The 17,471-nt window shown below is 38.7% G+C and overlaps 1 protein-coding gene across 2 annotated transcripts; it reads left to right on the top strand.

Annotated features, from left to right (window-relative positions):
• Positions 1-414: 414 nt before the first annotated feature.
• LOC114632502 (microtubule-associated protein RP/EB family member 2-like) lies at positions 415-1,420 on the top strand. 2 transcript variants are annotated; one of them, XM_028781051.1, is made up of 2 exons: positions 437-521; positions 650-1,420. In XM_028781051.1, the coding sequence occupies exons 1-2, from the start codon at positions 437-439 to the stop codon at positions 1,384-1,386; spliced, it is 822 nt and encodes a 273-aa protein (XP_028636884.1). In that variant the 3' UTR covers positions 1,387-1,420. The 2 variants fall into 2 exon arrangements, with proteins under 2 accessions (XP_028636877.1, XP_028636884.1); XM_028781044.1 differs by having other exon boundaries at positions 415-1,420.
• Positions 1,421-17,471: the final 16,051 nt, after the last annotated feature.

Genomic DNA, 17,471 nt, shown 5'->3' with positions numbered 1-17,471 from the left:
AGCCTTGCTTTGTGACCAAGGATATGGTATATTTTGGAGAGGGTTCCATAAATTGCTTCAAGGAAAGTATGTTCTTTTTTGTTTGGGAGAAAGGTTCTGTAGAGATCTGCTAAGTATATTTGGTTTATAATATGTTAGTTTTATTATTGCTCTGTTTAGTTCCTGTTTTGATGACCTGTCCATTGGTGAGTGTGGGGTTTTGAAGTTCCCCACTATTAAGGTGTCGAGTTTGAGATGTAATTTATGCTTTAGCAATGTTACTTTTACAAATATTGGTGCCCTTGCATTTGGGACATAGATGTGCAGAATTGAAATAGCATCTTGGTGGAGCAGCAAGCAGCAGGGAAACGCAACCCTCCACCCCAGTCAGCCTCCGCGTGTTTTCCCTCTGTCGGGAGAGCGCCAACGCCTGGGCCGACCCAAACCTTGTCCCCAAATGGCGAGAACAACAACGACATCATCCAGGATAACGGGACTATCATTCCTTTCCGGAAGCACACAGTGCGTGGGGAGCAGTCCTACAACTGGGGAATGACGGTCAATGTATATTCTACCTCGATAACCCAGGAGACTAGGAGCAAGCATGACATCATTGCATGGGTTAATGACATAGTGTCTCTAAACTACACAAAGGTGGAACAGCTCTGCTCAGGAGCGGCCTATTGCCAGTTCATGGACATGCTCTTCCCAGGCTGTATTAGTTTGAAGAAAGTAAAATTCCAAGCAAAGTTGGAGCATGAGTATATTTACAACTTTAAATTTCTTCAAGCGTCCTTTAAACGGATGAATGTTGATAAGGTAATCCCAGTGGAGAAGCTGGTGAAGGGGCGTTTCCAAGACAAGCTGGAGTTTATTCAGTGGTTTAAGAAATTCTACGATGCTAACTATGATGGGAAGGAATACGATCCTGTCGAAGCCCGACAAGGACAAGATTCAATTCCTCCCCCTGACCCTGGTGAACAGATCTTCAACCTGCCCAAGAAGTCTCACCATGCAAACTCGCCCACAGCAGGCGCAGCTAAGTCAAGTCCTGCAGCTAAGCCAGGATCCACACCTTCTCGCCCCTCGTCCGCCAAAAGGGCTTCATCCAGCGGCTCAGCATCCAGATCTGACAAAGATTTAGAAACACAAGTCATACAGCTCAACGAGGATGTCCATTCACTGAAGCTTGCCCTGGAGGGTGTGGAGAAGAAGAGGGATTTCTACTTCGGGAAGCTGAGAAAAATTGAGCTGCTGTGCCAAGAACACGAGCAGGAAAACGACGACCTTGTACAGCAACTCTTGGAGGTGCTCTACGCTTCTGACGAGCAGGAGGGCCAAACAGAAGAGCCTGAAGTGGAGGAGCAAGCCCATGAACAGCAGCCCCAGCAGCAAGAAGAGTACTGAACCGTCTCATCAGCTCATGACACTTCCATCGTGCGTGGGGACTTTCCTTCCAGACATTGGAACGTGTGTGGCCTGGAGCGCAGTAGAAACCAGCTGTTCCCAACCTGTTCTCATCCACAGCCATCTTGCATCCACCAGCCATTGCTCTTGGTTCCCACTTCCTCTGCCAAGATGCGTTAGCAGATGGCCATTCTGGTCAGCTCCCTGCCAGGTCATAGGGTCACATGCCTTCAACTTCACCACCTGGCTGCTTGAGACTGGTTCTACTCCTCCCTCATAACTATGTCCCACCCAACACCACCACCACCACTACCACCCCTTTTTATCCTGGTGTGAACAAAGGTAATTTGATATATGGTATTTATATTGGCATTTTTCAACCCAGTGTCAGTAGATGTCACGCGCATTTGTGGTGCTTTGATGTTTGCGAGTCTAACCTCCTCTTATAAATTTGGTCAGATAATTAATTGAAACAAAGGGAAACAGATATTTGATATGAAAGCCATATGACAGTAGCTTATGTCATGGGGAAAACACTTTCTCCCTCTACTCACAACACTAAAGGGAAAACAATGGATTCAGAACTATGACTTCAGGGCCCAGCAGTGTTGATAGAGCAGCACGTTAGACAACCACACAGTCGTTAGTTTTCAGACATTCGCTCACGGACAATACCATCTCAGCTTTGCCCTTGCTCCGTGTGTCCCCACCCTCCTTCTCCCAGGTTCTCCTGTTATTTTCTTTCTCAGGGTCCTTTCTTTGGTGGGGGTCCACTCCCGGAAAGATGTTGTCATTGGCAGTCTGCAGTTGCAGAAGGGGGTAGGGTGGTCTCAGAAGGCGCGAGGCTTCCTGCCTCTTCCCTCTTCCTCCTTGTAAGGGCTTCAACCCAAGTCCTCCCGTTCACATTAAAGAATCCATACTAAAGGGAAACGTCCGTGAGGGAGGTGACCACACGCCAGCCTTCTGCATCGTGTCAGTGCTGGCTGTCAAGGCTGGAAGCGAAGACTTGATTGATAGCATGATTTCAAGGGAGAAGTGTAGCCACACACAAAAACACCAATGACTCCCATCACCTTCTGGAGGAAGGACTCCACCCTCTCTGCAACAAGGGGCCCTCCTTGTCACTGACAGTTGATAACCCATGGCAATTCATAAACAGGAAACAGTGAATTGAAAGCATTCCTTGTTTTTAACTAATATTTGCACATTTTCTCAGTCTCCTTCCTGATGGCCGCCTGTCCTCCCCTTGAGACAGATGGTATTCTTCCATAACTCCCTCCATTTTGTTTGATTTTAGCTTTAGGTTTGCTGTCACTGGTCATGTGAGCAGCAAGTGCAGAGAAATGAGAAACAGATGTGCCCACCCCACCTTCCACTTAAAAGAAAAATCTCAAAATAAATTTCTGAATTATCCATCATAAAGCTTTGAAATTTCTTTATTAATTAATGGGAGAGCAACCTTGAATTCTAGCATTGATGCTTCACAACAAGAGAAAGCTCTCCAGACTAAACCTCCACAGCAGCATTGTATGTAACTGAGGTCCTTGTGGCAAAGATGGCTTGTATTTTTGAAATGATCACAACACACTGTGCAGAAGTGGACAGATGTTCCATGGCTTTGGTTCTCCTTCCTTCTCTCTCCTGCTCATTCAGCCCTGCAGCACATCTCTCTGAGGCTGGGAAGCCTCACCCCTCACAGTGATGTCCTCCCAAGCCTGGCCGAGGTAGTGGCCGTGCTCTACAGAGCATCAAGCTTCATGTTGCTTTCCTGAGCCTTTTTTATTCACTCACTTTGTTTTTAGTTTTTTAATAGCTATTATAAAGAGGTACAATAAGCAGCTATTCACAGATACCCGAGTGGTTCCTATACCTGCCCAGGACATCTTAATAACACCCAGGGATGGGGGATTCATGGCCACATTCCTGTGAATGGGTACCAGGGAGTCAGGATCTTTCTTCTCCCAATGCCTCTTGCTGGAAGCACTCTGTTCCTCTCCAAACCTCCCTGGACCTACTGGAGACCTAGCTGTCCTAGCTAGCTGGTGACCTAGCTCCTTGCTGGAGACCCACTGGCTACATGTCTGAAAAGAATGTCACCCCAGCTAGTATACTCCATTTTCCTTCCTAGTGGTGAGCCAGGCCATTCATCCATTTAGAGAGAAGCTGTACCTCCTGTTCGTGTGCCCATCTTAAATATCTTGTGAAGTGCTACATCCCTGATGGTGCCATGGATGCTTTGGGGAATCCTTTGCAGCTATTTCCACCCCTACCTCTGGGCATCTACCATTCGTGGATGGCAGAACACATTTGTTCTCTTATCTTGGCATTCAGGACACACAATCATCTAAGCCCCAGCTCAGCCACAGAACATCACATTGGGTCCAGAGGTAACCCAGTATGGGTCCTTGCTCCTCCCTCTCAAGAAGTTGATTTTTTCCCTCAGTTTCCCCACACCCACTGTTGGCTGTAAGTGCTTCCATTACCACTGTCAGATTGGAAGTGATCGAAGCAAGGGATGAAGCTCTCATTCTAAGTAGAGAAGCAGGAAAAAAAATGTTCAAAAGACAAACACCCTGTTGAACTGAGAGAAGTAAACTCCAGAAGGGAATCAAGATTTCTTCCCTTTGCTGGTGAGTGTTTCCATTATTCCGTTAAGGTTTAATATGCATTCAGATTACTTTTACTAAATAGTACACCATAAAGCTTTTGTTATATATTAAATGTAAACTGAAAGGAATGTAAACATATGTATTGTTAATTATAAATATCGATAAGTAAGGCATACTAGATGAAGAGGTCTTATTCAGATGCATCACATTCATTTTACATTACCCACCTATTGTCGCATGGTAGGATAGCTTTTTGTCTCTGAATATGTGAATAACTTGACTTGCGTTGATCTTTTTACATATTCAATAAAAAAATATGTTAAAAAAAAAGAAATAGCATCTTGGTGGATTTTTCCTTTGGTGAATATGAAATGTCCTTCTCCATCTCTTTTGATTATTTTCATTTGAATATTTATTTTAGTAGATATTAGAATGCCTACTCCAGTTTGTTTCTTGGGTCTATTTATTTGGAAAACTTTTTTCCAGGTCTTTACTCTAAGGCAATGTCTATTTTTGTTGCTAAAAGATGTTTCTTCTATGCCACAGAATGATAAATCCTCTCTTTGCATTGATTCTGTTAGCCTGGGTCTTTTAATTGGGTAATTGAATCCGTTGATGTTGAGAGATATTAATGACCAATGGTTTTTAACTCCTGCTATTTTGATATTGGTGGTGGGAGTGTGTATGTGTGTGTGTGACATGTGTACACATGTTTACATAATTTCTTTTGGTTTTCCTGATGTGAAATTATTTATTTCCTGTGTACTCTTGTGTATAGTTAACCTGTAGGGGTTGAAGTTTTCCCTCTAGTGTCTTTTGTAGAAATTGATGTGAGGATAGATATTGTATAAATTTGGTTTTGTCTTGGAATATTTTTTTTCTTCGTCTATGGGGAATGAAAGTTTTGCTGGGTATCACTGGTCTTTTAGAGACTGTAAGTCATCCACTTAGGCCTTTCTGGATTTTAAAGTCTCAGTTAAAACGTCAGGTGAAATTCTGATAGATTTGCCCTTATATGTTACTTGGCCTTTATTCCTTACAGCTTTTAATATTCTTTCTTTGTTCTGTGCATTAAGTGAAGGAGGGTTTTTTTCTTTCTTTTTTCTTTTTTTTTCTGTTTCAATCTATTGTCTGTTCTGTAAGCTTCCTTTTTGGCTACAGGCATCTCTTTCTTTAGGTTGGGAACGTTTGTCTCCTATGATTTTGTTGAAAATATTTTCTGGACCTTTTAGCTGGGATTCTTCTTCTAATTCTATTATTCTTAGGATTGATCTTTTCATAGTATTCCAGATTTCTTGGGTGTTTTGAGTTAGAACCTTTTTAGATTTATCAATTTCTTTAACTGATGTGTTAATTGCTTCTATAATGTCTTCTATGCCAGAGATTTTCTCTTCTTTTTCTTGTATTGTGTTGGTGATGACTGTGTCTAGATTTCCTGTTCTCTTCCCTAGAATTCCCATCTCCTGGATTCCCTTAGTTTGTGTTTACTTTATTAGTTTTATTTCCCTTTTCAGAGATCAAAGTTTTGTTCAGTTTCTTTACATTCTTTATTATTATATTTTCTTGTATTTCCTTAGGGATTTTTTTCATTTCCTTGATAAGGCCTCGATCATCCTCATAAGATTGAATTTGAGGTCATTTTCTTGAGCTTTGCCTGTGTTAGGATATCTAGGGCTTGCTCTAGTAGTATAGCTGGACTCTTGATAGGATATTACCCTGGCTTTTGTTGATTTTTGTTCTTAAGCTGGCTTTTGGCCATCTTGTTGTCCCTGGTGCTCATTGGCCATGAGGAATGCAATTAGAGTTGTGGGCCTGGTGGTGCCAGATGTTGGCAGGCCTGGTTGTCTCTGCTGCTGGTAGGTCTCAGGGAACACAACCAGACCTAAATGTCTCTGATGCCAATAGGCCTTCAGAAATGCAGGCAAAACCGTGAGCTTGACAATCTATATGGAAGTTATAAGATATTACTAGTGAAGAGTTGAAAATATGACTTTAAAATAGAAAAAATTAGTCAACGGCCACATGATTTTAATAAAATCTGATATTTTTTCAAGACTATTTACTCAATATGAGAGCAAATTTCAAATAGGCAATTTTAATGTTACCTAGAACCATCATTCAAATGTTTTTCATTATTATTGTAACTTCTGTGTATTAGTAGGGATCAGAGTATTTCCAGATTTGGGGCCCCTGACTCAAGAATGAAATCAAGGCTCCTAGAAACTGCAAAGTACTAAGAAAACTTCATTCAAAGAAAAACAGAAGACAAGCACTCTGTCAGTATTGACAGCAGACCATGTGAATATTCAAGGGTTTCTTACTGCATCCGATTTTAAGGAATTTATGACTGAGGAGGGCCGATTGAGTGAGTCTCGGTATGGACTGACATGGTTGATTACATAAGCCCCTGCTCACTGTGCATGACCTTTACAATAATTCATCTGCTTTTCATCAGATACACATCTGATATTGCATAGGCATATGATTATAAATAGGGCATTATCATTTAATGATGCATTTTTGCATCTTTGTTAAGCATGCACCAAAAGCCAGTGATACTGGATTACCTTATTATTAATTTCTAGATGTATTGTGGATGCATGTGAATACAATCAGGCTCTATCAAAAGGTTACAAAGCAAACTAGCTTGTTTGCATTGTTTAAAGCAGATATACTTGTATCTTGAACCAATAATGTATTTTAGGTTGTGAATACCTTGCTAAATGTTTTGTTCAGAGACTGGTGTACATATAACCAAAGTAATGTTGAGTTCCAGATTTATAAATTATACCTTATGCTTTTCTGCCTTACCTCATAAGGACTGAAAAAGGAATCCCCTAATTGAAACTTTTTAAAAGTGGTAAAAGATGTACCTAACTTTTAAAAAATTAAGCTAATTTCTTTGTGTTGTATGACTATGAAAAATATATCCAGTTTTTAAAACTTGTGCTAAAATTAGACATAATACTTTTTATAGTCTGAGGTTTCTCACATTTAAAACTGGAAATTCCTTAGAATTTAACCTATAAATTATTTGAATCTTTCAGGAAAAAAAAACTGTACTCACGTTTTGAGTATTTCATTAACAAATAGACTTTAGAGTGACTACTCTAACCAAGAGTCTAATAACAGGACATGATTAAGACAAAGCCAAAGGAGGACTCCCCTGAAGACACCACAGCCTGAGGCATCCCAGGAGATCTGGCACACAGGGCAACCTACACTACAGCCTCAAGACATCCCAGGAGATCTGCTACACACAGGGCAACTGACACCACAGCCTGAAGACATTCCTAGAGATCCACTACACACAGAGCAACTGGCCAACTGATCTCCAGCTTGTCTGCTCCCCTAAAGATACCACAGCTTGAAGATGTCCCAGGAGTTTCTCTGCACACAAGGCAACTGGGCAACTGACACCACAGTCTAAAGACCTTGCAGGGGCTCCACGGCATGCATGGCAACTGACCCAACAGACTGAAAGCCTCCCTGGAGTTCTGATGCACACAAGGAATCAGAAATCACAGTCCAACCCCTCCCCAACACCCCCCCCCTCAGTGAATAGCTTCACACAGGACAACAGTTTGCCTGCTTCTCTGAAGACTCAGCAGCCTGAAGGCCTCCCAGGAGATCTACTGCAGCCAGGGCAACACTAGCAGATCAGCAGCTCCTCTGCCCCTCTGAAGACCCCAGTCAGAAGGCCCCACAAAAGTTCTGCTACAGCCAGGGCTGCAGGCCTATCTGGTGACCTGAAGCAACCCAGGGACAAAAGAGGCAGGCTCCTGACAGAGACACACAGACCAGGGATAACCAGGTGGTGAGAGGCAAGTGCAAGACCATAAACAACAAAGGCCAATATACATGAGCATCATCAGAACCCAGTTGTCCCACCACAGCAAGTCCTGAATACACCAACAGACCTTAAAATCAGGGAACTGAAGTAAAATTCTGTCTCCTGAAGATAATAGAATTCTTTAAGGAGGCTACAAATAAGACACTGAAAAAAAATACAAGAAAACACAGGTAAACAGGTAAACCAAATAAAACCCATAAAGAAATACAGGAAAACACAATCAAACAGGTGAAGGAATTGAATAAAGCAGTCCAAGACCTAAAAGTGGAGGTAGAAATAGTAAAGAAAACACAAAGGGAGACAAGCCTAAAAATGAAAAACCTCAGAAAGCGGTCAGGAATTACAGATGTAAGCAGCATCACCAACAGAATACAAGAGACTGAAGAGAGAATTTCAGGTGTGGGAGATACCATAGAAGAGACTGACACGATTGTCAAAGAAAATTCAAAACATAAAAAAAACTCCTAACCCAAAACATCGAGGAAATCCAGGACACAAAGAAAATACCAAATCTAAGAATAACTAGAATAGAGGAAAACAAAGATTCTGGCTCAAAGAACCTGAAAATATCTTCAGCAAAATCATGGGAAAAACTTGCCCAACCTAAAAAAAGAGATGGCCATGAAGATACAAGAAGCCTACAGAACCAAATAAATGGGACAAGAAAAGAAAATCTTCTTGTCACATAATAATCAAATCACTAAATTCACAGAGCAAAAAAAGAATATTAAAAACTACAAGGAAAAAGGGCCAAGTAACTATAAAGTCAGACCTATCAGATTTACACCAAACTTGTCAACGGAGACACTAAAAGCCAGAAGAGCCCGGTCAGAGGTCATGCAGATTCTAAGAGAACACAATACCAGCCCAGGCTACTATATCCAGCAAAACTCTCAATCAGCATAGAAGGGAAAACCAAAATATTCCAGCGCAAAACGAAATTCAAACAGTATCTATCTACCAATTCATCCCTACAGAGGATTTGAGAAGGAAAACTCCAACACAAGTAGGGTACCTACACCAAAGAAAAGACTCGATATTAAGCATCTCACAACAAATCCAAAAGGAAAGAACTACATGCACATAATGCCAACTACAAAAACAAACATAATAGGAAATAACAATCATCTGTCTTTAATATCTCTCAACATTAATGGACTCAATTCACCTATAAAAAGATATAAAGTAACAGACTGGATATGTAAACAGGATCCAGGATTTTGTTACATACAAGAAACATACCTCAATAACAAAAACAGTTACTATCTCAAAGTAAAAGGCTGTAAAAGTAAAAAGTAAAAGTAAAAAGGTCTTCCAAGCAAATGGTCCCAAGAAACAAGATGCATTTGCCATCTTAATGGCCAATAAAATCGATTTTCAACCAAAAATTATCAAGCAACATGAAGGACATTTCATCTTCATCAAAGGAAAAATTCACCAAGAAAAAGTCTCAATTCTGAACATCTATGCCCCAAATGCAAGAGTGCCCACATTCATAAAAGAAACTTTACAAAACCTCAAAGCACACATTGTACCTCATACAATAGTGGGAGACTTGAACACCCCCACTCTCAGAAATGAACAGATCATGAAAACAGAAACTAAACAGAGTCACAGTGAAACTAATAGAGGTTATGAACCAAATGGATTTAACAGATATTTATAGAACATCTATTCTAAAACAAAAGAATATACATTCTTCTCAGATCATCATACTACCTTCTAAAAAATTGTTGACATAATTAGGCACAAAACAAGCCTCAGCCAATACTAAAAGCCATGCATCCTACCAGATCACCATGGCCTAAGGCTGGACTTCAATAACAACCAAAAGAACAGAAAGCCCACATACATATAGAAATGGAATAACTCTACTCAATGATAACTTGTTCAGGGAAGAAATAAAGAAAGAATTAAAGTCTTTCTGTAATTCAATGAAAATTATGACACAACATATCCAAAATTTGGGGACACAATGAAAGCAATACTAAGAGGAAAATTCAGTATGAATTCAGTTCTCTGGTAAAGAAACTGGAGAGATCCTACACTAGCAACTTAACAGCACACCTGAGAGCTCTAGAACAAAAGAAGCAAAAACACCTAAGAGGAGTAGAAGGTAAGAAATAGTCAAACCTAAGGCCCAAATCAACCAAATAGAAACAAAAAGAACAACACAAAGATCAACAAAACCAAAGGCTGGTTCCTTCAGAGAATCAACAAGATAAACAAACCCCTAGCCAAACTAACTAAAAAGCCCAGAGGAAGTATCCAAATTAACAAAATCAGAAGTGAAAAGGGAGACAGAACAACAGAAATGGAGGAAATTAAAAAAAAATCATAAGATCCTACTACAAAAGCCTATACTCAACAAAACTGGAAAATCTAGATGAAATGGATGGTTTTTCTAGACGGATACTACATACCAAAGCTAAATCAAGAGCAGTTAAACTTTCTAAACAGGCCCATATTCCCTAAGGAAATAGAAGTCATTAAGAACATCCCAACCAAAAAAAAGGCCAGATGACTTTGGTGCAGTATTCTACCAGACCTTCAAAGAAGACCTAATACCAATATTACTCAAACTATTCCATAAAATAGAAACAGAAGGAACACTACTTAATTCATTCTATGAACCCACAATTACTCTGATACCTAAACCATATAGGGACATAGCAAAAAAAAGAGAACTTCAGATCAATTTTGCTTATGTATATCAATGCAAAAATACTCAAAAAATTCTTGCAAACTGAATCCAAATCACATCAAAAACATCATTCACTAAGATCAAGCAGGCTTCATCCCAGGGATACAAGGTTGGTTCAGTATAGGAAAATCCATAAAGATTTACTTATTTTTATGTTCATAAATGCTTGTCCACATGCAAGTATATGCACTACATATGTGCCAATTATTCATATTGGACCAAGGAGGGTGTCAGATTTCTTCCAAATTCAGGAGCTGGAATTTTAGGTAGTTTTAAGCTATCTTGTGGGTACCAGGAATCAGTCCCAGTCTTTTGCATGAGCAGCAAGTGTTCTTAAACATGTAATAATCTATTCAACTCCTGAAACTAAGATTTTTTACGATGATGATAATGATGACAATAACTATCTTCTAGAATCTACAGTGGTAATGAAAAACTTCTACACATTCCCATTCTTCTCATGTGAGGAAAAGTTAAAATGCACACATTCTAGAATTTAAAAGCAGAAATTTAGTTGAGAATAAGAAATAATGATTTGCTATAACATGGTGACATAGCACAACATTATAAACAAAGGGCATTTATAGCTTTGTAGTAGTTAATTTTGGTACAATTGGAAATAGAAAGTAAACTACATAAATTAGACTCAATAAAAATGCTATGCAGATGCCTATCCATGAGTTTTCTTCAAATCACAAGACCTCAGAGGAGATTTTTCTTTTGTGTGAATAATATCTATTGACATTCTTTCCTCCCATGTGTACTACTATTACTGACAGTCTGGTTGAGCTGTTGCATGGTTAACAATGACACAAAATTTTATCAGCAGTGTTTATCTTCCTATTCTCCATGTGAGTATTTCCTTCATGGGAATCCAATTTTCATTTATCACAGAAGTAACTGGATACTACACCAGACTTCCCCAAACTCTCATGCTAAAAGCCTTCTATGGTTTGAAAGTGTCATGCACGTTATGTTATAGATTTCCACTGGTTTTCAATAACATAATTCCAAATACAGCTTAAGAAGACATTATTATTATATCTTTCCATCAGTAACCCAGTGTAGACAAATGTCCATTCTAGAAAACAAAAACAACTCCATTTATTGTAAACATCAAGAACACAAACTAGTAGTATAGATTAATTGTTTAGAATTTAATTATTTAGAAGTAAAATAATAGGCAAAGAAAATAGACATAAAAGGGAAATACAAGATTATTTAACTGAAATTTAGGAAATTACAGTGGACACCCACTTCTACAACACCCAGAGTTAGCCCAACTCCAAGGTGCTCTGACAAGTCCAGGACCACAGGTGAGACCACAACATCTGCCCCAACACCTGGAGTAACTGGGACACCCTAGATCCAGGGACACAGGAACCACTGCCTGACCAGTAACACAAGTTCCTTCTGGTTTGAACCTGCACCCAGAGAAGACCTGGGGTGCTGGCTCTGTACCCACTCCTACAAAACCAAGACGGAGCCTGACTCCCAGGTGCTCTGGTATATCTCAGATCTCAGGATCACAGGATCAAAGAATCACAGGATCACAGAGAAAGCTGGACTCCGAAGAGTTATGATACAACCAGAATCACAGGAGAGATAGGCTTCAGTAAAAGACAGCAAGGGCAGGAAGCGCTAGAGATAACCCGATTGTGAGAGGCAAGCATAAGAACACAAGCAACAGAAACCAAGGCTACTTGGCATCATCAGAGCCCAGTTCTCCCACTACAGTAAGTCCTAGATAACCCAACACACAAGAAAAACAAGATTCAGATTTAAAATCACATCTTATAATGATGATAGAGGACTTTAAGAAGGACAAAAATAACTCCCTTAAAGAAATACAGAAGAACACAGGTAAGTAAGTAGAAGTCTTAAATAGGAAACATAAAAATCCCTTAAAGAATTATAGGAAAACACAACCAAACAGGTGAAGGAATTGAACAAAACCACCCAGGGTCTAAAAATGGAAATAGAAAAAATAAAGGAATCACAAAAAGAAACAACTCTGGTGATAGAAAATGAAGGAAAGAGGTCAGGAGTAACAGATGCAAGCATCATGATCAGAATAAGAGAGATAGAAGAAAGAGTCTCAGGTGCAAAAGATACAATAAAAAACATTGACACAACAGTCAAAAAATTCAAAACGCTCCTAACTCAAAACATCCAGGAAACCCAGGACACAATGAGAAGACCAAACCTAAAGATAATAGATATATAAAAGAGTTGGGAATCTCCAGATTCCCAATTTAAAGGGCCAGTAAATATCTTCAAAAACTTATAGAAGAAAACTTTCCTAACCTAAAGAAAGAGATACCCATGAAGATATAAGAAGTCTACAGAACTTCAAATAGTCTAGACCCAAAAAGAAATCCTCCTGTCACATAATAATCAAAACACCAAATGCACAAAGCAAAGAAAGAATATTAAAATTAGTAAGGGGAAAAGGTCAAGTAATATATACAGGCAGACCCATCAGAATTACACCAGACTTCTCACCAGAGACAATAGAAGCTAGAAGATCCTGGGAAGAAGTCCACAGGCCCTAAGAGAACACAAATGCCATTCCAGGCTACTATACCCAACAAAACTCTCAATTACCATAGATGGAGAAACCAAGATATTCTATGACAAAACCAAATTTACACAATATCTTCCCACAAATCCAACTCTACAAAAGATAATATATGGAAAACTCCAAAACAGCAAGAGAAACTGCACCCTAGAAAGATGAAGAAAGTAATCTTTCAGCAAACTCAAAAGAAGATAGCCACACAAACATAATTCCACTTCTAACAACAGCAAGCAACAATCACTTTTCCTTAATACCTCTTAATATCAATGGATTCAATTCCCCAATAAAAAGACACAGACTAACAGACTGAATACATAAACAGGACCCAGTACTTTGCTGCATACAGGAAATGCACCTCAGTGATAAAGACAGACACTACCTCAGAGTAAAGGAGGGAAATAAATTTTCTAAGCAAATTGTCCCAGGAAACAAGCTGGAGTAGTCATATTAATATCAAATAAAATTGACTTTCAACCAAAAGTTATCAAAAAGATAAGAAAGTAAAATACATATTCAAAGGAAAAATCTACCAAGATGAACTCTCAATTCTGAACATCTATGCTCCAAATGCAAGGGCACCCACATTCATAAAAGAAACTTTACTAAAGCTCAAAGCACACATTGTGTCTCACATAATAATAGTGGAGGATTTCAACACCCCACTCTCAGCAATGGACAGATCATGGAAACATAAACTAAACAGAGATGCAGTGAGGCTAACAGAAGCTTTGAACCAAGTGTATTTAACAGATATCTATAGAACATTTCATCATAAAAGGAAAGAATATATCTTCTTCTCAGCACCTCTTGGTACTTTTTCCAAAACTGACCATATAATTGGCCACAAAAAGGCCTTAACAGATACAAGAAAATTGAAATAATCTCATGCATCCTATCAGATCATTTGGAATAACAAAAAATCCAAGATAGTGAAAACTGTTCTCAACAATGAAAGAACTTCTGGGAGAATCACCATCCCTGACCTCAAGCTGTACTGCAGAGAAATAATGATAAAAACTGCATGATATTGGTACAGAGACAGGCAGGTAGATCAATGCAACAGAATTGAAGACCCATAAATGAACCCACACACCTGTGGTCACTTGATCTTTGACAAGGAGATAAAACAATCCAGTTGAAAAAAAAGACAGCATTTTCAACAAATGGTGCTAGTTCAACTGGCAGTCATCGTGTAGAAGAATGCAAATCAATTCATTCTTATCTCCTTGTACAAAACTCAAGTCCAAGTGGATAAAGGACCTCCACATAAAACCAGATACACTGAAACTAATAGAAGAGAAAGTAGGAAAGAGCCTCAAACACATAGGCACAGGGGAAAACTTTCTGAACAGTACACCAATGGCTTATGCTCTAAGATCAGCAATCGACAAATGGGACTTCATAAAATTGCAAAGCTTCTGTAAGGCAAAGGACACTGTCAATAGGACAAAATGAAAACAAACAGATTGAGAAAATATCTTCATCAATCCTACATCTGATAGCTGACTAATATCCAATATATACAAAGAACTCAAGAAATTAGACTCCAGGCTACCAAATAACCCTATTTAAAAATGGGGTAAAAAGCTAAACAAAGAATTCTCAACTGAGGAATACTGAATAGCCGAGAAGCACCCTAAAATGTTCAACATCCTTAGTCATCATGGACATGGAAATCAAAACAACCCTAAGATTCCACCTCACACCAGTCAGTATAGCTAAGATCAAAAACTCAGGTGAGAGTAGATGTTGGTGAGGATGTGGAGGAAAAGGAAGAGTCTTCCATTTTTAGTGGGATTGCAAGCTGGTACAACTACTCTGGAAATCAGCCTGGCGGTTCCTCAGAAAATTGAACAGTACAACCCAGCTAAACCATGCCTGGGCATATGCTCCAAATATGTTTATAGTAACCTTATTTATAATAGACAGAAGCTGGAAAGAACCCAGATGTCCTTTAACAGAGGAATGGATACTGAAAATGTGGTACATTTACACAATGGAGCACTACTCAGCTATTAAAAACAATAACTTCATGAAATTTTTAGGCAAATAAATGAAACTAGAAAGTATCATCCTGAGTGAGGTAGCCAGGTAACAGAAAAAAAGCACACATGGTATGCAGTCACTAATTTTAGCCCAAAAGCTCGGAATACCCAAGATACAATTCACAACCCATGTGAAGCTCAAGAAGAAGGAAAACCAAAGTGTGAATACTTTGCTCTTTCTTAGAAGGGAAAACAAAATACTCATAGGAGCAAATATGGAGACAAAATATGGAGGAAAGACTAAAGGAAAGGCCATCCAGAGACTGTCCCACATGGGAATGCATCCCATATACAGACAACAAACCCAGACACTATTGCAGATGCCAAGATATGCTAGCTGACAGGAGCCTGATATAGTTGTCTCTTGAGAGGCTCTGCCAGAGTCTGACAAATACAGAGGCAGATGCTTGCAGCCAACCGTTGGACTGACAAGGGTTCTCCAACAGAGGAGTTAGAGAAAGGAGTGAAGGAGCTGAAGGGGTTTTTAACTCATAGGAAGAACAACAATATCAACCAACCAGACCCTTTCAGAGCTCTCAGGGACTAAACCACCAACCAAAGAATACACATGGGCTGACTCATGGCTCTAGCTACATATGTAATAGAGAATGTCTTTGCTGGGCATCAATGGGAGTAGAGGCCCTTGGTCCTGTGAAGGCTTGATGCTCCACTGTAGGTGAAAGCCAGGGCACGGAGGAGGCAGTGGGTGGCTGGCTGGGAAGCACCCTCATAGTAGCAGGGACAGGGGGCATGGGATAGGGGTTTCCGGAGGAGAAATTTAGAAAGTGGATAACATTTGATATATAAATAAATAAAATAACCAATGAAATATAAATAAGAAAAGAAATTACAAAGGTATCAAAGGTGACAGGCTTAATTTCACACTCACTGCCTCATTCTGAGGAGGCTCAGCCATCACCTCTGACACTGCTTTAATTACACTGCTGACACAGAACACGTAACCCAGAACCTCAAATTAGTGCTATTTCTTTTGACTCTCAGAGCCCCCTTCAATCTTGCCTCATCACCTACAGCCTTCCCAGAGCCTCCTGTCACCAATTTATGTTCTGTGATATTTAACTAAGTGATTGGTTAGAAGAAAAGGATGCTTTGATGTTGATAAAAATCTTTCATTTCTTTTAGATATATTATTTCCAATTTTACTGTAGGTTTTAATATTGATTATTGAAATTCATGTGTAATCAAAAAATTTGATAACATAACAACAGGAGAGTTGGAAGGGGAATTTTAGAAAGAATAAACTTTAGAAAGAGAATCAAGATTTTAGAGTAGTTATTAGTGATTCTTAGTAACAGTTGGCAGCTAAACGTACAGGACAGCAAGTTAGCATTTAATATCATAAAATATTTCCTTATAGTAAAATTAATTGTTCATATGAGATTAATATTAGAATATGTATCTATATTTTATACCTTAAATTTATCAATCCTGTGCCTAGGGCCATGGTATTATTTTTCTTAGTCTATTTAATGTTAGTTAACATCATACTATTTCATATAGATCATATAACAGGTTTTATTAGTGTTGAACATCTTATACTACCAAGTTAAAGTTTAGAAATAAATAACATAGTTCATATTTAAGAGAATTATAAATTTACAAATAATTTTCCAAGTAGTATATTTAAGACCTATTTCAATTGTATGAGATGTGTCTAATTAATGTTATACTTCTAATTTTATAAAAATGACTCATGACACTTGAATAATCTTAAATGTTAAATCCTATTCTCACTTAAGTATTCTTTTCTTCATCTTCATGAACTTCCTTCAGCTCAATGTCTCAATCACCAAAATGAAAGCTTAATATCAACACAAAGGGTGAATTTAACCAAACAGAAACTTAAAGAGCTAAACTGAATTCTATTTTACTTTACTGTCCTTAATGTTTATGTGTAAGAGAGTGAGTGCACATGCATATACATGTGTGGTGTGTATCTATGTGTGTTCAGAAGAAGGCATTGTACCTTTTGGAGCTGGAGTTAAAACACTCATAGGACATCTGTCTTGCTAAGTGGGTACTAGAATATGAATTCTGGCCATCATGATTACTCAGCATATACATATATATGCACATATATACACACACGTATATGTATGTGTATGTATATATACACACATACAGAGGGTATAAATACATGCATTCTACAGAATGCATTTATGCATGTATGTGTAGGATATAATAAATATGCAAATATGTGCAATTTAATTACATAAGTACTTCAGCAAAATGGTAAATACCTATTTAAAGATCATCTATAGTGATCATGAAC

The sequence above is a fragment of the Grammomys surdaster genome, unplaced genomic scaffold (genome assembly GCF_004785775.1).
Source record: "Grammomys surdaster isolate TR1022 unplaced genomic scaffold, NIH_TR_1.0 97, whole genome shotgun sequence".
In the NCBI taxonomy this organism is placed as follows: domain Eukaryota; kingdom Metazoa; phylum Chordata; class Mammalia; order Rodentia; family Muridae; genus Grammomys; species Grammomys surdaster.
The sequence above is the reverse complement of the archived record's forward strand: the minus strand, read 5'-3'. Positions and strand labels throughout refer to the sequence as shown.